The sequence below is a fragment of the Falco naumanni genome, chromosome W (assembly GCF_017639655.2).
Source record: "Falco naumanni isolate bFalNau1 chromosome W, bFalNau1.pat, whole genome shotgun sequence".
Lineage (NCBI taxonomy): Eukaryota > Metazoa > Chordata > Aves > Falconiformes > Falconidae > Falco > Falco naumanni.
The window spans coordinates 5,592,176-5,617,831 of record NC_054079.1 but is presented as its reverse complement, the minus strand read 5'-3'; the positions used below and the strand labels follow the sequence as shown (position 1 = coordinate 5,617,831).

General features: G+C 40.9%; 1 protein-coding gene across 1 annotated transcript in view; it reads left to right on the top strand.

Moving 5' to 3' along the window:
- The window catches only part of LOC121080589 (guanine nucleotide-binding protein G(q) subunit alpha-like), a 125,339-nt gene that overhangs the window by 87,753 nt on the left and 11,930 nt on the right, over positions 1–25,656 (top strand). Inside the window, exons 4-6 of the mRNA XM_040578720.1 lie at positions 13,425–13,553; positions 14,525–14,654; positions 25,179–25,332. Coding sequence (XP_040434654.1) covers positions 13,425–13,553; positions 14,525–14,654; positions 25,179–25,332 — 413 coding nt within the window. The remainder of the gene's footprint in view (positions 1–13,424; positions 13,554–14,524; positions 14,655–25,178; positions 25,333–25,656) is intronic.

Genomic DNA, 25,656 nt, shown 5'->3' with positions numbered 1-25,656 from the left:
AGTCTGCATATATCTGTGATAGTGTGAGCTGAGTTAGCTGGGCAGTTAATTCATAAATGCAGTTTCCAATACTTTCCTTTGTAATAACAAGTGATGCAGAGCTCCAGGGTGTGACTCCCAGGACATTTTCAGCATATCACTGATTGTTAACAGGAAATGAAAGAGATCAATCCTGATTATGTCTTCTCATTAAAATTCATGTGTCACCTTTTGAAAAAATATTGTATTAATTGTAGTGCTTTGGTGAGCTAGTAATTTTTGTATAATAGTATTCTACCAGAGTTTGAAGTTCCCTGTAGTTTCTACTGAACAATTAATTTCCTCATATTTGTCCTTTAAAAGTAACATTTTGCTTCCATGTTCCACTTCAGAAGTAGATGCATTTCAGTGGAGTTGATTGTGTCCTAAATAAAATGTGAATAATGACCCTCAAAGAGAAAGATCAGTATATGCACCTAAGTTATTACTACAGCACTTTTATCTATTATTTGCTATTGCCTCTGGTGATCAGAACATAAATTCTTTTGTTTCATAAAACTATAGGGAATTCTTTGGGCATCCCATGTAGGTGTAATTTTGTTGAAGGTCTCTATAAAAAGAAGAGATTTGTTATGCTGGTAACATCACTGGGATAGTAAATTATGAACAACTGTCTGTAAAAAGTTATTTGTCTGATACGAGAACCAAATTCTCATATACTCGTGATTTATAATAATATACACAGGCACATCATCATTTAATAAACATTTTTATATTGTTCGTTCTTTTTCTTCCCTTTTTAAAAATGTACTTGAAGGTTCTAAAGCTATATTTTTGTGTAACTTGTGCTGCAGAATAGCAGATCCTGATTTTATATATTCAGAGTTTATATGACCTAATTTGTGCACAGTTTACAATAAGATAAACCAGCAAATAAAAATGTCAGGTCTTTGCCACGTGAAACAGGCTGAAGCTTAAGATAAAGTAATAGTGGTAGAAGTGTGCTTACCCTATCATGCAATAGACATATTAAATATAAAAGGAAGGTCTGAAGAAAGACATGGAATTTGCTGTGTAGTGGTGCTTCCTATAGAAAAAAATGAAGATTAAGCAATTGAACTAGGGTAATTCAGAAAGAGAAGTGAGATTACATTAAGCAGTACACAGCATGCATTTCTTTCAGGATGTTTTTTTTGGTGCAGTACTGAATATGCTTTTAATATCTGTATTATTCTTTAACCCCATTTCCCATTTAGAAGTTCTGAAAAATTTGCACAGGTGTTTTTGGGTTTGATGACCGAAGAGGGTCCCCTGTGGAGAGTCAGCCAAGTCACGACAATCACACCAATATGGCTACATGCCGTGCTCACTTTATTAAACAAACAGGTCATATTTATAACTTAAACCGACCGCTCACACGACTTTACACACAGGTGATTGGATAAAAGTCTCTGGGCCACGTGGGGGTCCGTGTCGCTGATCGGTGAGCGTGCTGCAGGCGCCTGATCAGAGTGTGCCGATGAGAGTGTGCTGATTTTGCGGTTCCCAGGACTTGCTCTGCACCTGGCTTCTTGGTTGTGCATAGCTTGTTTTCTTTCTCACCCTGCTTGTTCCCAGGACAATTTAAAGTTGCTCTGCAGCTTCAACTAACAGGCCTGGGTTGTCCAACCCGGACAGTGGTAACATATGTCCTCAGTCCTTTAAAAATCCCTCTACAGATGACTTCAATTTTCTAGCCTTCTGTTAATTTTGGGGTTTTGTGCGGAATTAGACTCTATAACTCGAAAGTTATAAAGTAGGTATGTTTATTGCGCGCAGATGCATGGGGGATCGCTCCTCCACAAGCGTGCATGCCTGAAGTGAGGAACCATCTCACATTTATACAATAAAACAAATGAATATTCAATTAACGCCTATACATATTCGTTACCTAAACCCGCTTACTCTCGCTTCCTATGTTAATTAGCTTATCAGTCCTTTGCCTGGAATGTGGTGGTCTTGCAGGTTTGTAGGTGATTCATGTCCTTGTGACCATCTGATCTTCTCCAGCAAGGAGACTTAGCACTCCCTCCCTCTAGATAACATTGGAATGTCTCTCATCCTTTTCTCATTCTTTTTTAAATAGCCCCTTTGTTAGAGGAAGAGGGGCAGGCTCTCCTCAAAACTGTAGTTGTCTCCTCAGAGCTGTGTGCCTATGTGACCAGACACCGCACCCATGACTAGTCACCATACCCACATTCCTTGAGCAGACATATACAATCACAATCGATGTCCATTGTCCCCATTTCACACTATTTCTCCATATCATAGCCATATAGGAATTCTAAACTGAGAGGGACAGTTAGGTAAGATTTGGATGGGATAAGAATAAAAAGAACGTTGTGCAGCTTTCTTCACCTACTACTCAACTTCCCACTAATCTTAGATTTACACTCTTTAGTTTAGACTAAGATTAGATAGTTCTGGAAACTGGTAAACATGCCTCAACTTTCTGCCAGTGGTAAAGAAGCTCAGAGACACAAACCTCCACAGAGATTTTGAAAATGTGACCAATACTTCTTTACGTTTAGCTTTGCTCACAGCTTGTGTTACTACACTGGAAATTGATTCCATTTACTGTACTGTGTGTTACCAAAGAGGATGTTTGTCTCAGTTAGTCTGGCAACTCTGATGTAGGAAAAAATTCTGCTACAACTACTTTAACATTTTGCTTATGTGGAGTTGGGAGACATTAAAGTTGTATGTATTTTTTAAAAGTGCATAAAAAGCCCCTTCCCTTTCAGAGCTTATTGTTTTCTACCACATGGTCAAAATTACTGCTTGTTTTGGGTAGTCTCATCAGCCAGTTCGATTTTTTGCAAAAAGAAAACTAACAGAACTCTCCCACCAAACCCCAACAACCACCCGGTAAGGGTAGCTCCACCCAATTTCAGAAGAAACAGACCCCAAAGGACATAAATATAATGAATTTAATTAACCAAAGCTTATGACTAAGTCTACTTAATGAGACTATTTAGTTTTATTTTAACTTGAACTGTCAGTGTATGTGTATAAGACAGACCATTTTGTAGAGGGTCATACCTACAAACTATCTTTCAGGAAAATACATTTTTGCATTAAACTGTCATGGATGGAGTGATGAACTTCACTTGTAAAAGACAAGTAACCATATGTTTATTGGTATAAAACAGTGATTTAACAAAATTTGATAATAAATGCAACAGTGGTTTAACAAGATTTGATGGCAAGGTATATTTGATTATTTACTGCATAGAGGACAGGGTCAGACAGAGCTGTCGGGGAGACCCTCCCGTTGAGTCATGAGGTTCAGAAAGTACCCCCATGTGTTCTAAACTTCTCAGAGAGGAGTTTAGGTGCAGGTAGATCCAGACTTAGTCTCAAATTTGGTCAACAGTTTATATCTGAAGTATTATATATATACAATCAATCCTTTATACCACTTAGCTAAGATTTCAAAGTTTAGCATGCTACTAATCACCCAGAATCTGTTGCGGCAAGGAATCTCTAAACCTTGAAAAGTAACCTTGAGAGGCATTCCTACTCAAGGGGAGATCCTGGCATGTAGCCTGCTGTGGTGCAGGAGAGTTTAATGGGCCCTGGGCTGTCCACTATTTATGGAGCAAGATAATTGACTCAGTCATATTTGCATACCGAACAGAAGTTAGTTTCTTTCACACTTTGCTTGAGTCTGACTGTGACCAGCACTGTGGTTAGGTGGGTGTATTGTTCAAATTAGCCCTTGGCTATCATGTCATTATCTGTGTCCCCGGAATCCACTTTGAGTGGATGCAGCCATCACAGCAAAACCCATCCAACTACCATGACCCTGACCGATGGTTATCACCTGAGCATTTCTATGAAAATAAGGGGGGGGGGGGGGGGGAAGCACACCATCACATAAAACTAACAGCTTTAGGGTTGAAAATATGTAAATGTTTACTATTATTATCATATCTTAAAAAGTCAGTCATGCTGTGTCTGTCTTCACATGTGGTTGAACACACTGAATCCACTTGCTCATGAAATGTTGCTGGTAGGCCTCACCCTTTTAACTGTGATTATAGAATGATAGAATCATTTAGGTTGTAAAATAACCTTAATATCATTGAATCTAACAGTAAACCTAACATTGCCAAATCCACCACTATATTATGTCCCAAAGCACCACAGCTACATGTCTTTTAAATACCTCCAGGGATGGTGACTTCCCCGGGCAGCCTATTCCAATGCTTAACAACCCCTTTGGTGAAGAATTTTTTTCCAAATATCCATTCTAAACCTCCCCGATGCAACTTGAGGCCGTTTACTCTTGTCCTATCACCTGCTACCTGGGAGAAGAGATTGACACTCACCTTGCTACAACCTCCTTTCAGGTAGTTGTAGAGAGCAATAAGGTCTCCCCTGAGCCTCCTTTTCTCCACGCTAAACAATCCTGGTTCCCTCAGACACTCCTCATAAGACTTGTGCTCCAGACCCTTCAACTGGCCTCAGCCCATCGATCCATCCTATCCAGATCCCTCTGCAGAGCCTTCCTGCCCTCAAGCAGATCAACACTCTCACCCAAATTGGTGTCATCTGCAAACTTCCTGAGGGTGCACTCAATCCCCTCGTCCAGATAATTGATAAAGATATGAAAAAGAACTGGCCCCAATACTGAGCCCTGGGGAACACCACTTGTGACCTGCTGCCAACCGGATTTAATTCCATTCACCACAACTCTTTGGGCCCAGTCATCCAGCCAGCTTTTAACCCAGTGTAGAGTACACCTGTGCAAGCCATGAGCAGCCAGTTTCTCCAGGAGAATGCTGTGGGAGATGGTGTCAGAGGTTTTACTAAGGTCCAGGTAGACAACATCCACAGCCTTTACTTCATCTGCTAGGCGGGTCACCTTCTCATAGAAGGAGATCAGATTAGTCAAGCAGGACCTGCCTTTCCTATACCCATGCTAACTGGGCCTGATCTCCTGGTTGTCCTGTATATGCCATGTGATGGCACTCAAGATGATCTGTTTCATAACCTTCCCCAACTCAGACAGAGATGCCTGTCATTCCCCAGGTCCTCCTTCTGTCCCTTCTTGTAGATGGTGTTGTGGTTTAACCCCAGCTGGCAACCAAGCACCATGCAGCCACTAGCTCACTCCCCCTCACCCAGAACGATGGGGAGGAGAATCAGAAAAGAATGTAAAACTCAAGGGTTGAGATAAGAACAATTTAATAGGTAAAGCAAAAGCCACGCATGCAAGCAAAGCAAAGCAAGGAATTCATTCACTGCTTCCCATGGGCAGGCAGGTGTTCAGCCATCCCCAGGAAAGCAGGGCTCCATCAGGCGTAACAGTTACTCGGGAAGACAAACAAATGCCATAATGCCAAATGTCCCCACCTTCCTTCTTCCCCCAGCTTATATACTAAAGCATTATGTCATATGGCATGGAATACCTCTTTGGCTAGTTCATGTCACCTGTCCTGGCTGTGTCCCCTCCCAATTTCTTGTGCCCCCCCAGCCCTCTGGCTGGCAGGGCCCAAGAAACTGAAAAGTCCTTGACTTAGTATAAACATCACCCAGCAACAACTGAAAACATCAGTGTGCTATCAACATTGTTCTCACACCAAATCCAAACCACAGCACTGCACCAGCTACTAAGAATAAAATTAACCCTATCCCAGCTGAAACTAGGACAGAAGGGTGTTAAATTTGCTAACCTCCAGTCAACTGGGACCTCCCTGGTTAGCCAGGACTACCAATAAATGATTGAAAGAGGCTTGGTGAGCACTTCTGCCAGCTCCCTCAGTACCCCTGGGTGTATCCTATCCAGCCCCATAGACTTGTGTGTGTCTAAGTGGTGCAGTAGGTCACTAACCATTTCCCTTCAGATTATGGTGGTTTCATTCTGCTACCCATCTCTGTCTTCCAGCTCAGCAGGCTATGTATTTATAGAAACTTTTTAAATTTTCTTTTACTGCAGTAGCCAGATTAAGTTCTAGTTGGCCTTTGGCCCTACTAATTTTCTCCCTACATAACCTCACAAAATCCTTGTAGTCCACCAGAGTTGCCTGCCCCTTCTTCCAAAGGTCATAAACTCTCTTTTTTCCCCTGAGTTCCAGCCAAAGATCTCTGTTCAGCCAGGCTGGTCTTCTTCCCTGCTGTCTCCTCCTTTGGCACATGGGGACAGCCTGCTCCTACGCCTTTAAGATTTCCTTCTTGAAGAATGGCCAGCCTTCCTGGAGTTCTTTGCCCTTCAGGACTGCCTCCCAAGGGACTCTGTCAACCAGGCCCCTAAACAGGTCTAAGTCTGCCCTCCAGAAGTCCAAGGTGGAAGTTCTTCTGACCTCCCATCCTTACTTCTCCAAGATTTGAAACCTCTATCATTTTGTGATCACTGTGCCCAAGACAGCCTCCAACCATCTCATCACCCACAAGTCCCTCTCTGTTTGCAAATAACAGGTCCAGTGAGGCCCCTTCCCTAGCTGGCTCCCTCACCAGCTGTGTCAGGAAATTAATCTTGCACACACTCCAGGAACATCTTAGACTGTTTCCTGTCTGCTATATTGTATTTCCAGCAGTCATCTGGTAAGTTGAAGTCCCCCATGAGAACAAGGGCTAGCAATTGTGAGACTTCTCCCAGCTGCTTATAGAATATTTTGTTTGTCTCTTCCTCCTGGTTGAGTGGTCTATAACAGACTCCCACCATGATATCTGCCTTGTTGGCCTTTCCCCTGATTCTTACCCATAAACTCTCAACCCTATCATCACCATCATTAACTCTGGACATTCAAAACACTCCCTAACATACAGGGGTATCCCACCACCTCTCCTTCCTAGCCTATCCCTTCTGAAGAATTTATAGCCATCCATTGCAGCACTGCAGTTGTGTGAGTCATCCCACCAGGTTTCTGTGATTGCAATTACATCAGAGTTTTCCTGCTGCACAATGACTTCCAACTCCTCCTGTTGGTGTAGATGCTCTTCAGTTGGTCTGTTGATCCCACCACCTTTTTGGGGGAGAAGCCCTAATTCCTATGTGACTGTTCCCAGGTGCTTCCATGGTTTCTAACTCATCGACAACCCTTGAATCTTTGCTACCGCATGGATCTCCATCCCCTGCCTCCACTGAGATGGCTAAGTTGCTGCATGCATTAGTACAGGGACATTTCAAATGTGCTCCAGTGTATTCAGCACATTGTCGAGCAGACCGTGAAGGACCTCTCTAGCACACCATCCCTCAATCCTCGATGTGCCACCCCCAGGCTTATCTCTAGCAGGCTTGGGTTTATCCCCTTCCCCCTTCAGGTCTAGTTTAAAGCTCTTTCAATTAGCCCTTGTAACTCCTGAGCAAAGATCCTTTCCCCCCTTTGAGAAAGGTGTTGACAGCAGGCCTGATGTTGTGTGGACTGACCTGTGACAAAAATCAACAAAATTCTGTTGGTGACAGTGGTTATGGAGCCAGGTATTGTTCAGCTGGCTCTTTCTGTTTCTTCCCCATCGTTCCCTGCAACTGGAATGATGGAGGAGAACCCTACTTGTGTTCCTGATCCCTCAACCAGTTGTCCAAAGGCCCTGAAGTCTGTCTTGATTGCCCTCAGACTTCTTGTTGCAACTTTGTTGCTGCCTACATGAAAAAGCAATAATGGATAATAATCTGAGGGCTGGACCAGGGTAGGAAGTTTTCTTGTAGCCTCTTTAACCCTGGCCCCAGGGCAGCAACACTTCCCTAAGTGGGTCCAGTCAGCATATTGGACCTTCTGTTCCCTGCAGAAGAGAGTCTCATGTGACAATAACCCATCTTTTTTTTCTTTATGGAAGTGGTTTTGATGAGGGGCATAGGCCAACTTAACCTTGGCAACACCTCCAACCTGGATGGACTATCATCCTCATCATTGTTTGGTTCTGCTTGCAGAACCTCATACCTATTGTACAAGGACACCTGGGAAGGTGAGGTAGTCATGGAGGAGATGCGCCTGCTGCGCCATGCAGGAACTTGTTCTCATCCCCCCCACCCCTTAAGTCACTGCATTCTGATGAGTGGAGGGAGGATAGGGAATCCTCTGTATCATGTGTCCTATCTGCCTGACAGGTCTGTACCAGAGAAGGTATCGTGCAGTTCCAGTAGTCAGTCTCCTTCTTAGACTCGCTGATACTCCTCAACCTACTGACCTCCCTGTCATCTCCTGAACGAACTTTCTGTTAAACAGTAAACTTTATAAGTTTTTTGGGTTTTGTCCCTTCCCTCTTCCCCTGTACTCCCATTCACCTCATATAGTTTAAGAAAAAGTCTAATTCTTTGCTGTGTTGTAACAAGTTATCTTTACTATTCTTAGATTGACCCTTTTATTAGTGTGAAAAATCACCTCTATCTCAACATTTTTATTTTTGTTTAGAGATTTCTTTTGGAGGGTTTCTAGTGGTGGTGCCAGTCACATTCTGTCTCCTCAACAGTGTATTTCAGAAGCAGTATATCCCCCAGGAATTTCTCCCATGTTCATAAGATCTTGCAGTAGGATTCCTTCTAAACATGGGGTTTATTAATATGCTAATGAATACTAATCATAGAATGGTTTGGGTTGGAAGGGACCTTTAAAGATCATCTAGTTCCACTGCCCCTGCTGTGGGGAGGGACATCTTTCACTAGATCAGGTTGATCAGAGCCCCATCCAACCTGACCTTGAACACTTCCAGGGAGAAGGCATCCACAACTTCTCTGGGAAGCCTGTTCCAATGTTTCACCTCCCTCATCATAAAAAAATGTATGTTATATCTAATCTGGACCTATCTTCTTTTAGTATAAAACCATTATCCCTTGTCCTGTCTCTATAAGTCTTGTTTAAAAGTCTTTTTCATAAGCCCCCTTTAAATATTGAAAGGCCACAATAAAGTCTCCCCAGAGCCTTCTCCAGGCTGAACAACCTCAACTCTCTCAGCCTTTCTTCATAGGAGACATGTTCCAGCCCTCTGAGCTTTTTTGTGGCCCTCCTCTGGACGGACTCCAACAGGTCCATGTCTTTCTTATGTTGGGGGCCCCAGAGCTGGACGCAGGACTCCAGGTGGGGTCTCACGAGAGTGGAGTAGAGGGGGAGAATCACTTCCCTCAACCTGCTAGCCACGCTTCTTTTTATGCAGCCCAGGATATGATTGGCTTTCTGGGCTGCAAGCACACGTTGCTGGTTCATGTCCAGTTTTTCATTCACCAGTTCCCCCCAAATCCCTCTCCACAGGGCTGCTCTCAATCCATTAATCCCCCAGCCTGTACTGATACTGGGGATTGCCCTGACCCAGGTGCAGGACCTTGCACTTGGCCTTGTTGAACTTCATGGGGATCACATGAGCCCACTTCTCCAGCCTTTCAAGGTCCCTCAATGGCACCCCTTCTCTCTAGCAAATCGACTGCACCACTCAGCTTGGTGTCATCTGCAAACTTGCTGAGGGTGTATTCAATCCCACTATGTCATTAATAAAGATATTGAACAGCACCAGTCCCAATATGGATCCCTGAAAGACACCACTTGTTACTGATTTCCATTTGAACACTGAGCCATTGACTGCATCTCTTTGGACCTGGGCATCCAGCCAATTCCTTATCCATCTAGCAGTCCATCCATCAAACCCATTTCTCTCCAGTTTAGAGACAAAGATGTTGTGGGGGACCATGTCTGAAGGCCTTAAAGAAGTCAAGGTAGATTATATCACTTGCTCTTCCCTTGTCCACTGATGCAGTCACTCCATCATAGGTGGCTACCATATTAGTGAGGCATGATTTGCCCTTTGTGAAGCCATTTTGGCTCTCTCTAATCACCTCCCTGTCTTCCATGTTTTTGGACATGTCTTCCAGGAGGATCTGTTCCATGATCTTACTGGGCACAGAGGTGAGGCTGACTGGTCAGTAGTTCATCTGATGAAATTATTCCTGAGAAAATGCTAATATATTATGTGACTATTTGCAACAGAAATCTTACCTCAGTGATACTGAAAAATTCATGGTTGGAGATGGGTGTTTGATTGAAGTGCCTGCACCATGTTCATGTTGAAAATGTTTCAAAACTTCATTTATTGAAAGTAAGTTCAGATAAGTTTTGATGGTCTGTCTTCATTAGGTGGCATAATTCTGTGAAATAAAGCTGAATGTTGAGTTACAAAGTTATGGTGAATGGGGTTATATTTAACTTCTTGAAGAGGGTTATTGGTTAAAACTACTGTTGTTTGTTTATTAAGTTTAGGAGTCTTGTCACTTCTTTGCCTGATTTCTATATGAGAAAAACATGGGAAAATACAGAGGTAATTAGTCTATTCCTATTATCACATTTTTTTCTGTTCATTTTGTAATATGGAAAACAGTACCTTTGAAACTCTCTTTCAAGGGTTTTATTAGCACCTTCATAACCTGGTAACTTTCTTGAAGGCTGGCTGCAGTTTTGGCCCTTGTCTCAGGGAATATATAATTCATTAAAAGTAAGTACTTCTTTTTCAACAGTGACTAGGAAACAAAAGGCTTTCTTCTATTTCTGATCAGTGTGCAGATCAGAAGTATGATACTTTAGCAGTTTTTTTCTAATATTAAGAGAGGGCTACTGTCAGCAGATTGTTACACATACATTACTGTCTACCTGTTGCTATAGCAACCCCACAAAAATTACCTCAGCAGCCATTCAAATTCATTTTTACAAATGTAAAGTACTTATAGCTATAACTAACTTTTAAAACTTGGTCTGTAGTATAATTTTACTCAGACCGATGTTACTGGGATTTTTTTTAAGTAATTTTATGCAATTTACATTTTTTTGTTCTTTTGTATAATTCTTAGCTGAATAAGTACTGTATAACTACAGTATGTCTCATCAAAATAAGACATTTCTTAGCAGGTGGTAAAAATAAAATCATAGTGCCATGTAGTTCTGCCCTAATTTTTTTGCAGTTGCTGCTAACTGTATAACTGACTTCCCAGTAATAATTGTGATTATCTGGTTTTGGACTCCACCTTAAGACAATGGCCAGGATATTTCCAATATTCGTATCATTAGGGTGATTTTAAATTTTGAAGTTAATAAACTAAGAAAACATCTGTTTTTGGCAATTGTCGGCAACACTTGAAAGTTCACGTTTCTGGCAAGTTTCATGGTTTTTTTGCAAGAGGCAGTTGTGCCACAAAATCTGATTGCAGAATTTGTGCATGCATGTAGTGAAGCTTCTAAGTGCTTGCAATTTTATTCGGGTGGGGTTTTTTTTAGTTAAACCCTTATCCTAAAATCCCTCATACATGCCTGTTATGTGCTTAAAATTTTTGTATTTGTATATGATTTGTTTGCCCACATAAGCAATATATTTGTCAATAGTTTGATTAGAATTGCAGCAGATGAGTGCTTAAAAGCCATGGTGAATTGGGTCTTTAATAAGTAATTGCACAAATAAATAAATAAAAATCTTAATTTTCTGATAGTATTCACTTTCACTCTTCATCCAGAGCAGTCTGAATTCAGAGACTCAAGATGTTTCATGTAGCCCTATCATTTCATTGTGTGTCTTATAAATTAAATGTCTTTAGAAGTCCTTTTCTGGTTGCAGATAAACCAGTGGAAGAGGTAACCATCCTGCTTTCCTGCTGGAGGTTACAGTCAAGCTGGCTTAAATTTGAACAATTTCCATAGTCTTTCTTTGAGTCTTTCTTTGCTATTCCAAATCAATTTCACAGCAATAGGTTATGGAGACATTGCACAAGCACAAGAGCTAGTTGCTAGAGATAGACTGACTTTTGGAAAAAGGTGCAGTGAGAAGCAGCTGGAGTGGGGATTTGGCCTGCACAGTTTCAATTGGAAAAGGTATTTGATGTTTTGATGTTTTTATTTAAAGTTTCTACTTGTGCCAGACTCAATACCAATGTGATTCCCATTACTGTTCTCTATAATATGCTCGCTGTCATGATACTGGGCATCCTCAGGTGCCAGGAAGGAATATGTGGATTGAAACCAGTTCAAGCCTGTTGCTCTCCTCAAAATTCTTTTGCTAGTTGTTCAGTTCTTATACTCTATATTGGGCTGAGCCAGGTATACACTCCTCCCATGCTGGTCTGGCTAACTCAAGAGAGACATTCACACTCTCTTAATGAACTCAAGGAGAAACATTTACACCACCATTTGATCCACTCAACTTGTTCATCCAACCCTTTTGATATGAAGAAGCCTTGAATATTATTCACTGCAACAATAAAGACTTATAAACTATGTGTCCTGGTTTAACCTTAGCTGGCAACCAAGCACCACGCAGCCACTTGCTCACTCTTCCTCCTCAACCCGGAGGGATGGGGAGGAGAATCAGAAAGGAATGTAAAACTCAGGGGTTGAGATAAGAGCAATTTAATAATTGAAACAGAATAAAAAGGTAAGAACAACAACAATAACAGCAATAACAACAGCAACAACAACAAAATAATAATAATTATAACAACAACAACTGTTATAATGGAAAGGTAGGACAAAGGATAAAATCCAAAGGGAATGGGAGAAGGGAAACAAACGATGCACAACACAACTGCTCACTATCCGCTGACCGATGCCCAGCCAGCCCCCAAGCAATGATCCCCCCTACCCCAGCTAACCCTCCAAGTTTCTATACCAAGCATGACCTCCCATGGTATGGAATACCTATTTGGCTGGTTCAGGTCAGCTGACCTGGCTGTGTCCTCTCCCAGTCTCTTGTGCCCCTCCAGGACTCTGGCTGGCAAGGCCCGAGAAACTGAAAATTCCTTGACTTAGTATAAACATTATCTAGCAACAACTATAACCATCAGTGTGCTATCAACATTGTTCTCACATCAGAGCCAAAACACAGCACTGTACTAGCTACTAAGAAGAAAGTTAACTCCATCCCAGCTGAAACCAGCACAGTATGATAAACCAAAGCTATAATAATCCCTTTATCAAAAGTGTATCAAAGATGTGACCTCACCTTGAGTATTGTGTACAGTTCTGAGCCCCACAATTTAAGGAGATAGGTCACGATCACTTGGAGATTCATATTTCTCTAACCTTTGTAGACATTGCAGAATAATTATCAAGAAATATGTTATAATTTCAGATAAAATTATAGTCTTATATTTCTTACACATTTTATATTATTTATCTTTAAATTAACCAGAACTGAATAACTGAAAAATTTTAATTGTTGGTGATTCAACATGTGAAAGACAAGCAAATTTATATGAAAATCATAGTAATCATGCTATCTTTCTGTAGAATTTACTTGAAGCTATGAAAATGCTAGGAAGGGAGAATGGTGCACTCCTTTATATTTCCTTCCCTCTTTAATGTTGATATTGCTCTTATTTCTGTTGCAGTTCTTCCTATCCCACACCCCATTTCTTTTCCCAAGTCTTCCTTTCTGTTTTCCTCAGTGGGATTATTGTATCATTCTCTTGCATTCCTGTTTCTCCCCATCTATAGTTACCTTAATGATTTGGACCGCATAGCAGATTCAGCCTATCTGCCAACTCAGCAAGATGTGCTTAGAGTTCGAGTCCCAACAACAGGGATTATTGAATATCCGTTTGACTTACAAAGCGTCATTTTCAGGTAGAAAAAATGTTTAACACCCATTCACTTTGTTTCCTTTTACATTAATAATACCGTCTATAGGATATTGGTTAAAAGTACAAATTATTCAGTGTTTTTAAAATTTGAGCTTGTTCATTTTATTTTCATGTTTTTGTCGATATATGATTAACAGCTGTTGTTAAATATGTCGAGAGGATGAGAGACAGGCTGACTTGTGTTTTTCTGAAGGCAGTTATTGGTAGAAAACCTGGAAGTAATTTTTCATTAAAATTAGTATATCAATTTTATTATGAATAATAAATTATGAAAAGTAAAGGTACCACTTCTGTACTTGATTGTTAAAGAGAAGTGACATTTTGTAAGATTAATATTACTCCTACAAATCATTTTCCCCACAGCTCATTTTGAGTGCAAATAAAATTGCTTAAAGAATAACTATGCAATTACGATTTCAAGTTAGACACCCGAGTGTCGAGTTACATTGAGACCCATAGTGAATTGGGAGTACACTGGCAGCAAATTTTAGTTTTATTTTGACTATTAACAACTCTAGTAAATACAGATTGTATTCTATTTATACTCTTAAAATTAGGCAGCCTTGACAAGTTTGGAATTTTGACTGGTAATTTCTTGGGAGAAAGGCAGACTGCCAACTTCATTCTGTGGACATATGTTTCTGCTGAATATACAGGGCATACATTCTAGAATTGTGGCTCAGCATTATGAGAGTTTTGAATATCAGAAATTTGAGGGCTTTGAGATCCGTAATAATTCAAATTCAGAAAGCACATCAGACTAAAAAGCAAATACAATAACCTCTTTACTTACAATGCATTCCATTAGTCTTCAGTATGAATGGTAAAATTTTTAAGAAAAACAAACAAAATTGTGTTTTCAACTAAATTCTTGAATTCAGTGTTCCATATATGATTGTATGTTTATCTGCTAAGGTATTTGTGGCGTTGATGTGATCATTGTTAATTTTGCAGAATGGTGGATGTAGGAGGACAACGATCGGAAAGAAGAAAATGGATACATTGCTTTGAAAATGTCACATCTATCATGTTCCTAGTAGCTCTTAGTGAATATGATCAAGTGCTTGTGGAGTCAGACAATGAGGTAAGCAAGCATCAGCATAACTCACAAGTTTTTAAGAAAAAATAATTTTACTAAAATTAATTTTAAGTTTTAAATATTTAAAATTTGATTAAAGCACAAGTTTGTAGAGATCTTCAGTAGAAATCTTTACATAATTATTTGGATATTAAATTTTTTGGACCAATAAAATATAATGATAGATTGAATACTTCATGCTAAACAGCAAAACTCAAAGTTGCTAGTTCTTTTAGGACATTTTCAAAGCAGACTGGTTTGTCCAGTCCTGGCTGTTTTCTAAATGTCTACCAGCAGTTGTATGCAACTTCATGTAATGAAATGAGAAGCTCTACAGGGACTGAGGCTAATCCTCAAATAATATGACACAAACTGATCTCTTCTATGGAGGGTCAGTGGAACCTATTTTGTGTTAAAAGTAGAATAGTTGACTGTAGAGAAATGTTCCTATTGTAGCTATTTGCAGAGTTAGTGTTGTGTAGCTGAGCCATAAAAATAGACAGTGGGAATTAAAACAAAATTCATAGGCTCTTTGCTAGAACAGACCCTAAAGTAGTAAATTTCATTCCGTTGACTTAAAGTATAGGATTTATATTGGCTTATATTTTCTACTTGTATTGCTATTTCAAAGAATAAAAGAAGAAAGGTGGTGATGTATGAACTAAGCAGGCAAAATGCAGTTTTGTATACAGTTTTACAAAGTAGGGGGGGAATTTAATATTTTGATTTTTTCCTTTCATAAAGATTATTCCTGTTATTCATCAAACTTACATGAGTTACTCACCAGCATTGTTCTATGCAAGTTTTTAACATTCATCTACAAAACTTAGATGACAAAAAGAAAACATTTTAATGTTCTTCATGACTGTGTATATATGCTGATTTCATTGTTTAAGAGAAGGGTTGACATAGCAAGGTAAAACAGATGTCCCTGGGCAATCATGATTGTATTCTCAACTTTCTCCAGTATTAATTTTTTTAAGAAAGACTGGGAGCTCTGAATGCTTTTAAATTTATACTTTTCCCATAAAAGAAAGAAATCTCATTACATTATTTATATCATCAGCCATCTCCTTAAAAAGTACAGCTGTTGCAAAGAAGAAATTTTCAGTTGCTTATATAGTGAATACATCTTGTAATTTATTTTTGTATTCTTTTAACTTGGCAGGTATTGCAATGTTTTTATTTTGTTTTGTAAAATATATATTTGATGTCGTGGTCCAAACAATAATGGAGTCTGACAACACATTATAAAACAAAGCTTTATTGAGGAAGTAAGAAAGTTAAGCAACAATTCTCCATATAACAACTCACCCAATCACTGATAGTGAATACAGGATCATAAGCAATGCCATGGCTCTGGTGGACTGCCACGGACATTTAGTGTATGGGTCATCTGGAAGAAGCAGCCAATCGTGCAAATGCTTTCTGAATGTGGAGTTGTAACAATGTAGGTCAGGGGCAGGGTGTTGGCAGTCTGTCTAAGCTGCCAATATTGGTCAAGGGGCAGGGTGTCAGGAGGCAGGGTGTCACTTCCACCCCTTGATTCTCTCAAATCATCACTTGACAGGGAGTTATAGGCTAGGGTGTTATTTTGGCAGGTTGTTAGTTATATAATAAGCTAGGTGAGGTTGGTGTTCCAACACCTGCAGGGTATAAGTTACACAGAGGTCAAAAGCATCACGAGATGGGTACCATAGAATCACCTCTATCAAGTATCAGTTGCACAGGCATCTGCGAGGTGATTACTATGGCATCTTCTCAATTGCTACAAGAGAGGCTGCAAAAGAGATTACAACCAGCATCCACTTATACCTAGTGGCCCCAACCTGGGTCAAGGAGTGGCTTGACCATGACTGGGAAAATGCTTTACAACACAATCTACAACCCCATCCACTGATATGAAACAAAACATAAATAATAACAATAAACAAGATAATTACAAAAAGTACAGCCAAAATCTTTTGACAACTACCCTGAGATCTGGGAACCAAGAGGTAAACCATAACCACAATTTGCCAGTTCCCCAATCGATATTTTTGGTTGCCACCTGATGGGCTTTAGTTGTTCCTGTGTTTTCTTAAGGTCAGTCTAAATGCATAGATTTTGATTGACATAGACACAGCAGGTAGTATTCACTAATGCGCAAATGCCACCTTGTGTTGTCAGCAAGTACAAGCTAGTGGTTTTGAATGGTAGTCTGTGATACTTGAGCAAATTGTTGCTGTGGTGCTTGGATGACATCAGTTGTCAGGTTTTCTATATTTTGCAGGGTAGCAGAGAGATTGATGATTGCTTTCTCCAGCTTGGAGACCCCCAGCCAAGGAGGGAGGATCTGGGAAAACTGATGAATTCTGGATCCTTGTTCTACCAAACGGTTAATACCACATTGATGTTGCAGGGCATCAGTGTAATTAATTGGGGATGTGGGTCACATAGAGGTTTTCTTCAGCATGCATCCCAGGCACTATTAGTCTGGGTGTGCAGGTCCCCTCTCGTTCCATGGGAAGGTTTTCATGGCACACCTGCTGCACAGCCAATATAGGCCAGGGGCACCTACTGTATTGTGCTAAGGTCACAGCAGCACATGGTATCTTTCAGGCAATTGTCAGTATTGGCATGGTAGGTTTGCATGGTGTAGGATGGACCCTGCTGCATGGTTTATAGTTGATCATGAGATGTATCATAGCCCGTAAAGCTCTGGAGGGCATAGAATTCTGTTCCATTTACCAAGATGGCAGTAGGTAGTCAGTGGTTGAGAGATTAGCCTGAATAGGGTAATATCTGACAAAAGTTTTAGGTGCACAGCCCCACAATTCCACCAATACCAACATTCCTACCACGAGAACCCCTTGGTGCCCAGATGCAGGATGTTGTGTACAAATCCAACAATCAGTTCCCTTTCTGACATTCGCCAGCACCTGAGATGTGAGAATTAACAAGTTAGTATCCCAACCAGCAAGGTCCTGGTGGACTGTCCCTAAGAATAGTATCCAGAGCATATTCAAAAGAGGGGTTTGCTCAGAATAACTGACAGTAGTACAAGTAAAACAACTACAATAAACAGCAATATAGCAGGAGGATTTTTCCAGATTGTTATGGTTGAGATAAAGACAGTTTAATAGGTAAAGAAAAAGCTGTGCACGCAAGCAAAGCAAAATAAGGAATTCATTCACTATCTCCCATAGTTGGGCAGATGTTTAGCCATTTCCAGGGAAGCAGGGCTTCATCACCTGTTAACAGTTACTTGGGAAGACAAATGTCATGATGTCAAATGTCCCGCTCCCCTCCTCCTTCCTCCATCTTCTTGTGCACCTCAGCCTACTCAGTGGTGGGGCATCATGGGAAGCAGAATAGGCTTTGATGCTGTACAAGCACTGTTCAGCAATAACTAAAACATCCCTATGTTATTAACACTGCTTTGGTCACAAATTCAAAACATAGCACCATATGAGCTGCTATGAAGAAAATTAACTCTATCCCAGCCAAAACCATTACACAGATCAGTCCATTAATCCAGGGTGGTCCAGTACTTGGGCTGAGTCAGTGGCTCTGGGCTCATCATGGACTTTATAACTTCCTGAAATACAAAATCACTTCTAGAACCTCCCAAAGGGGCAGTCTGTGGATCCAACAATGAGATTTGGGCCCTGGTGTCCACAACAAAGGTGACTGAGAGCCAGTTATTCATGACAACTTCTAATTGATTTGAAGAATCAGTCACCAATATAGAAGCAAGCGGAGGTTATCTTTATTCAGCAGCGCTGGGTGCATGGGGGATCGCTCCACCAAAGTCATGCACACCGAGGGGATTTTTCAGTCCCCTCTTTATACAAGCAACTCATACCTATTCATTAACTTTCTGGGAAATCGTTTACATATTCATTACAATTCCGGGAACTCATTTACATATCTCACTAAACTAGTGACCATGATTTAAGTCCTTGTCTTTGCCACGTTGTATAAACAACAGGAACTTAGGACCAGATGGCTTTTTAAAGATGACAAATCCAAGGACTTAGCAATTAGTGCATCCGTCATGTTAGCAATAAGGGTCCTTGGACGTTTCCCAACTTTTGGATAAACACAAGTACATCATCCTATAGATAAGTGGTACATCATTCATCATTCATAATCAAGCCTAGGACGTAGGGTATGCAAAAATGTGTGCCAGGAAACAGAACTAGGAGGCATATCTCTGTCTGGTGGTGGACACCCACCCACCAGTTCTCAGGCAGCACCTTAGAGAGAGGAAGTAGGGACTGAAGGTGAGGCACTGCAAGTCTCACAGGGAAGGGCCAGGGGCAGGGCATCTGGTGTCCAGGTCATCTTGCAGCAACAATGAATCGTGCAAATGCCTTTTGAATGGAGGTAAGTATTGTACCACCCCTTGGCTCCACCAATGGTAGTGCGATTTGAGAGAATCATACCTTACAGGAATAATGTGGGCAGCACAGGCTGGGCAGCACCCTGCCTGTGCTGCCAATTTTTGTCAAGGGGCAGGGTGTCAGAAGGTAGGGTGCCAGATGTGACGTTAATTATTTTTCTCAGTGTATTGATCTAACAGAATCACACTACCAGTATTGTGTTTTCAACTAGACCCCAAGTATGGAACACAGAGTGGAACATGAATGAAAGAAGGAAAAACAGTAGTGCAAAATGCTTTCAGCATAAAATGCATCCTGCTTAATGAGGTAGACAGAGATGAATTTAAGACTGTAATGTGTGCTATAAATAGGCTCCTAGTTTTTGTGAACATTTTGGTTTCTGTTAAATGTAAATAAAAATACATTGAAATAGTCTTTTTAGAAGGAAATTGAAGAGAAACCTCACTTTCACAATTTTGCTTGGATGTTAGTGTGTTAAATTATTTATAACTTGGCCATCTTCTTTAGAAGATGGAAGAATATCTTCCTGGGCTTTCAGAGTATACAGTCTTGTCCTTTGTTGTTATCAGCTAAAAGTGTTCACATTTTACAAACTGAATGGAACATATGGAATGAACATTTCCCTTCTGTCTTGGGCTCTCATACCACTTTGAAATGACTGAAGTGATTATTCCATGAATTTTTTACAACTCTTATGAAAAAGAACTTACTCATAAAGCTGTCTTGAGTTTTCAAGTTTTCTCTTTCAAAACAAAACATTTTGGAGGCAAATGTGGAAGTAAAAGTTCTAAAACTACTCTTTGTCTTGAAGATTGTTCTTCCACCTCACCGCTAAACTATTTATGTTCCTTATTAACATCAGTGAAAAACTTTTGAAACTTTTTCGTTTTCAGTTTGAAATATGTTTATAACTGTAATTCAAAGCATTTTTTCAAGTCATGCATACAAAAACTTGTGGCACGTTCCAACAGCCTTAGGCCTGTGTTCCTCTAGCTCTTGGGTGGATCCAGCCCATCTTGGAGCTAAGCACCCATCTGGTGCTTAGTTTTGGCTTTCAGTAAGCTGTATCCTGTCTATTAGACTATTGTGAGACAGGTTAGTTTTACCCCACTGATGATGTGTTGTTGCAATAGTAATCCCATTCAGTGTGAGAGGAACCACAGACTCAGACCCCTGGTGCATGCACTTGGCTGAGGAGCCACTGGCATGAGGCTACCATCTGCAGGCTTATGACTGAACACCTCTAAGTCAGAATCCCACCTAAACATAGCAATACCACAGTGCCACTGGCACCTCGGTGGGCTCACGACAGCCTGGTGCAAAGCACTGCTTGTGGTCAAGACTGGAGGGGTGGACAAATGCAGCACTGCCTCTTCCCCATCAGGTACCATATGATTGTGGGGCACCCAGTGCTAAATCATTCGTAGATGACCTGATTCTGGGTCAGGGTTTTGTATGTAGCAGAGCTGCACCCTTGCTGTGATCTACTGAGAATCAGCTCTCGACACAAGCTTTTGTAAACAATAAAAAAGCAAAAATAATAATAAAAAAATTGCGCTAATTTTTAAAAAGGGTAGAAAGGAGGACCCTGTGAACTACAAATCTGTCAGTCTCACCTCTGTGCCCAGGAAGATCATGGAACAGATTCTCCTAGAAGCTATGTTAAGGCACATGGAGGATGTGGAGGTGATTTGAGGCAGCCAGCATGGCTTCACCAAGGGCAAGTCTTGCCTGACCAACCTAGTGGCCTTCTATGATGGAGTGAGTACAAAAGTGGACAAGGGAAGAGCTATGGATGTCATCTGTCTGGACTTCTGTAAGGCCTTTGACACAGTCCCCCACAACATCCTTGTCTCTAAATTGGAGAGAGATGGAATTGATGGATGGACAATTTGGTGGATAAGGAGTTGGCTGGATGGTTGCATCCATAGAGTAGTGGTCAATGGCTCAATGTCCAGATGGAGACAGACGCCTCAGGAGTCCATATTGGGACCAATACTGTTTAATATCTTCATCAATGACGTAGACAGTGGGATTGAGTGCACCCTCAGCAAGTTTGCAGATGACACCAAGCTGAGTGGTGCAGTTGACATGCCTGATGCCATTCCGAGGGACCTGGACAAGCTTGAGAAGTAGTCCCATGTGAACCTCATGAAGTTCAACAAGGCCAAGTGCAAGGTCCTGCACCTGGGTCAGGGCAATCCCCAGTATCAGTACAGGCTGGGGGATTAATGGATTGAGAGCAGCCCTGTGGAGAGGGATTTGGGGGGAACTGGTGAATGAAAAACTGGACATGAACCAGCAACGTGTGCTTGCAGCCCAGAAAGCCAATCATATCCTGGGCTGCATAAAAAGAAGCGTGGCTAGCAGGTTGAGGGAAGTGATTCTCCCCCTCTACTCCACTCTCGTGAGACCCCACCTGGAGTCCTGCGTCCAGCTCTGGAGTCCCCAGCACAAGGACACGGACATGTTGGAGCAGGTCCAGAGGAGGGCCACAAAAATGAGGGATGGAACAAAAAGAGGGATGGAACATGTCTCCTATGAAGAAAGGCTGAGAGAGTTGGTGTTGTTCAGCCTGGAGAAAAGAAGGCTCCGGGGAGGCCTTATTGTGGCCTTTCAATATATAAAGGGGGCTTATAAGAAAGATGGGAGAGACTTTTTACCAGGGCCTGTAGTGACAGGACAAGGGCCAACAATTTTAAATTGAAAGAGGGTAGGTTTAGATTGGATATAAAGAAGAAATTTTTTTATGATGAGGGTGGTGAAACATTGGAACAGGTTGCCCAGAAAGGTGGTAGATGCCCCATCCTTGGAAACATTCATGGTCAGGTTGGGTGGGGCTCTAAGAAACCTGATCTAGTTGAAGATGTCCCTGCTCATTGCAAGGGAGTTGGACTAGATGACATTTAAAGGTCCCTTCAACCCAAACCATTCTATTATTCTATATAGATTTTTTTAGCATACCAGAACACTGCTTTATTCCCATCCTTCTCCCTTCTCTTCCAGTCCCAGAAAGCAAGAATGTATCTATTTATTGCACATAAAGCAAAGTGTATTTTTGTCAGAATGTGTGACAGAAATATGCAAATGTTTTAAATGTGTTATTTGTCACCCTAAATTAAGAAATTTACAATAAATATCATTCTTATTCCTCACTGTGATGTGACAAGTTCATTAAGGAATATAATAATTGAACTTGGATACTTTGTTAATCAGTCAATGGACATTTTTTCACACTCTGCAAAATACAACTAACCTTCGAACTGTGAAACAGTATTAAAATTTCAGCACCAAAGTGAGAGAGTGTGTATAAATGCCCTACTTCTTTCTTATGGATAGCATCAATGTGATACTATGATAGAATCTAATCCTTCTTTGATACTTGTGCCTGTCATCTGTGTAAGAGATGTGACTCAAAAACTTTCAGTGTTCTGCTGCTCCTCTTGCATTGCTTTCATGGCCTGATTAAACAGTAGATTTTTTCTACATAAAGTATATTATTATTCCATATACCAGGAAAAACTGCATTCAAACACGGATCACAGTTAGCTCTTCTAAATATATAAAATTTTGTGTTCTCAGGGCAATAAATACAAAAATTAGTTCCAGATTTCCAGGAGAGCTAGTAATCTAGTGGACTAGAGACAGCAGAGTATAGTTGTAAAATCTAGGTTCATAGAAGGGTATCTGGGTTCCCAAGGGTACTGAGGGAGCTAGCAGAAGAGCACACCAAGGTGGTCTCCATCATTTATCAACAGTCCTGGCAATCTGGAGAGGTCCCAGAAGACTGGAGGTTAGCCAATGTGACACCCATCTACAAGAAGGGACAGAAGGAGGATATGGGAAACTACAGGCTTGTCAGCCTGACCTCAGTGCTAAGGAAGGTTATGGAAAAGAACATCCTGAGCGCCATCGTGCGGCACATGCAGGACAACTGGGGGATTAGGCTCAGCCTGCATGGGTTTAGAAAAGACAGGTCCTGCTTGAAGAACCTGATCACCTTCTACAAGATGACCCTTCTAGCAGATGAAGTAAAGGCTGTGGATGTTGTCTACCTGGACCTTAGTAAAACCTTTGACACCATCTCCCACAGCATTCTCCTGGAGAAACTGGCTGCTCATGGCTTGCACAGGTGTACTCTACACTGGGTTAAAAGCTGGCTGGATGACTGGGCCCAAAGAGTTGTGGTGAATGGAATTAAATCCGGTTGGCAGCAGGTCACAAGTGGTGTTCCCCAGGGCTCAGTATTGGGGCCAGTTCTTTTTCATATCTTTATCAATTATCTGGACGAGGGGATTGAGTGCACCCTCAGGAAGTTTGCAGATGACACCAATTTGGGTGAGAGTGTTGATCTGCTTGAGGGCAGGAAGGCTCTGCAGAGGGATCTGGACAGGATGGATCGATGGGCTGAGGCCAGTTGTATGAGGTTGAACGAGAAGTGCCAGGTTCTGCACTTGGTTCATAACAACCCCACACAATGCTACAGGCTTGGGGAAGAGTGGCTGGAAAACTGCCTAGAGGAAAAGGACCTGAGGGTGTTGGTCAACAGCTGGCTGAATATGAGCTGGCAGTGTTCCCAGGTGGCCAAAAAGGCCAGTAGCATCCTGGCTTGTATCAGAAATAGTGTGGCCAGCAGGACAAGGGAAGTGATCATCCCTTTGTACTTGGCACTGGTGAAGCTGCACCTTGAATACCATGTTCAGTTTTGGGCCTCTTACATCAAGAGGGATGTAGAGGTGCTGGAGGGTGTCCAGAGAAGGGCAACAAAACTGGTGAAGGGTCTTATGAGGAGTGGCTGAGGGAACTGGAGTTGTTTAGTCTGGAGAAGAGTAGACTCAGGGGGGATCTTATTGCTCTCTACAACTACCTGAAAGGAGGCTGTAGGCAGGTGGGGGTAGGTCTCTTATCCCAGATAACAAGTGACAGGACAAGAGGAAATGGCCTCAAGTTGCACCAGGGGAGGTTTAGATTGCATTTTAGGAAAAAATTCTTCACTGAAAGGGTGGTCAAGCATTGGAACAGGCTGCCCAGGGAAGTGGTTGAGTCACCGTCCTTGGAGGTATTTAAAAGACGTGTAGCTGTAGCTGCGATGCTTAGGGACATGGTTTAGTGGTGGAATTGGCAGTGTTAAGTTTATGGTTGGACTCGATTTTAAGTGTCTTTTACAAACTTCTGTGATTCTATGGCTCAGCAACAGCAGAATCTGCAGGATTCACTTCCTTGATTTTGTTCTCTGGAGGCCTGTTTGGTGGTGAAACTGTTGTTTTCAGGTGTCAGCTCTTAAAAAAAAGCTTCCATAGCTAATCAGGCCTGCCTTAGAGTTTTCCAAATAAAGGAGTCGAGTTAATGCCTTGCACCGAACTCAGTTTGTTCCAACTCTGTATTAACTGCATCATGTCAGCCTAATGGTTCTTTAGAAATGTATCAAAACACAACAGAAGTTTAGTGTCAGAAAGCCCTTAAAAATGCAACTGTATGCTTCACTTACATTTCCACTATAATGCAAAATACTTTTCAGGAGCAATTAAGCAAAGCTTAAGTAAAGGCTAACACAATGACGTTAGAAATAAATTTACCATTTGTAAGATTTTATGTCATAAACCTTTGATTTGGGGAAATATTCTCAGGCTATCAATGAGTGAATTCCAAATTTACCTTGAACTATTTTAAAGCTGATCTCTTTCAAAAAATTAAGGATTACTTGCATTTATAGTTCAGGAAAGTCATATAAAATAAATAAGGTTCGTTCTTAAAATGTAGTTATTATGTCTTATTGTACACTTGTCTCTGCCTTTAACCACATGCATTTCAGTACCCAGGAATTTGTTGGCTGATCATAACTGTGCATTATCAGTATTTACAATAGTACCTTTTTACAGCTATCATGTCCATGACCTGTGTTTTAAAGAATAATTATGTTCGTGTCATTGAGTTTGCAAAAGGAAACTGCCTGCACATTTAATTTACCACTTACCTATGAACTGTAAATGAATCAGTTAAATCTTACATTTCATTAAGAAGGTGGAAAACATTAAATGGATCTGTTTATCAAATAAAATGGAATATGCATGAAATGCATATTGATTTAAAAATATGTTAAAATTTATTTTCACGACTGCATAAATTTATCTTTGTGTTCCAGAATCGAATGGAAGAAAGCAAAGCACTCTTTAGGACAATTATCACATATCCATGGTTCCAGAATTCTTCAGTCATTCTGTTCTTGAATAAAAAAGATCTCTTAGAGGAGAAAATTATGTACTCCCATTTAGTTGATTATTTCCCAGAGTATGATGGTAAGTATATTGCCATGAGCTCATGCGCCATTTATACTGTGGTAATGACAAAAGGTAATAGCCTTGCCCGTATTTTGCTTAGAGGTTCTTAGGACAAAGATTACCACCCATTTTCTTCTTTACAAATTGTACTTAGTACACCAAATGGTTAGTTTGTAATTGAATGACTTGCTGGTCATGTTTTTAAAAAAATTATTAAAACCAGCAGCTTTTAATACACCATATTTGTCTTGCGGGATTTCTTGATTACTAGGATTTTGGTTTATACCTCCATTAATTCTGGATAGGATGGCAATACCTTTCATGTGAAATTATTTATTCTAG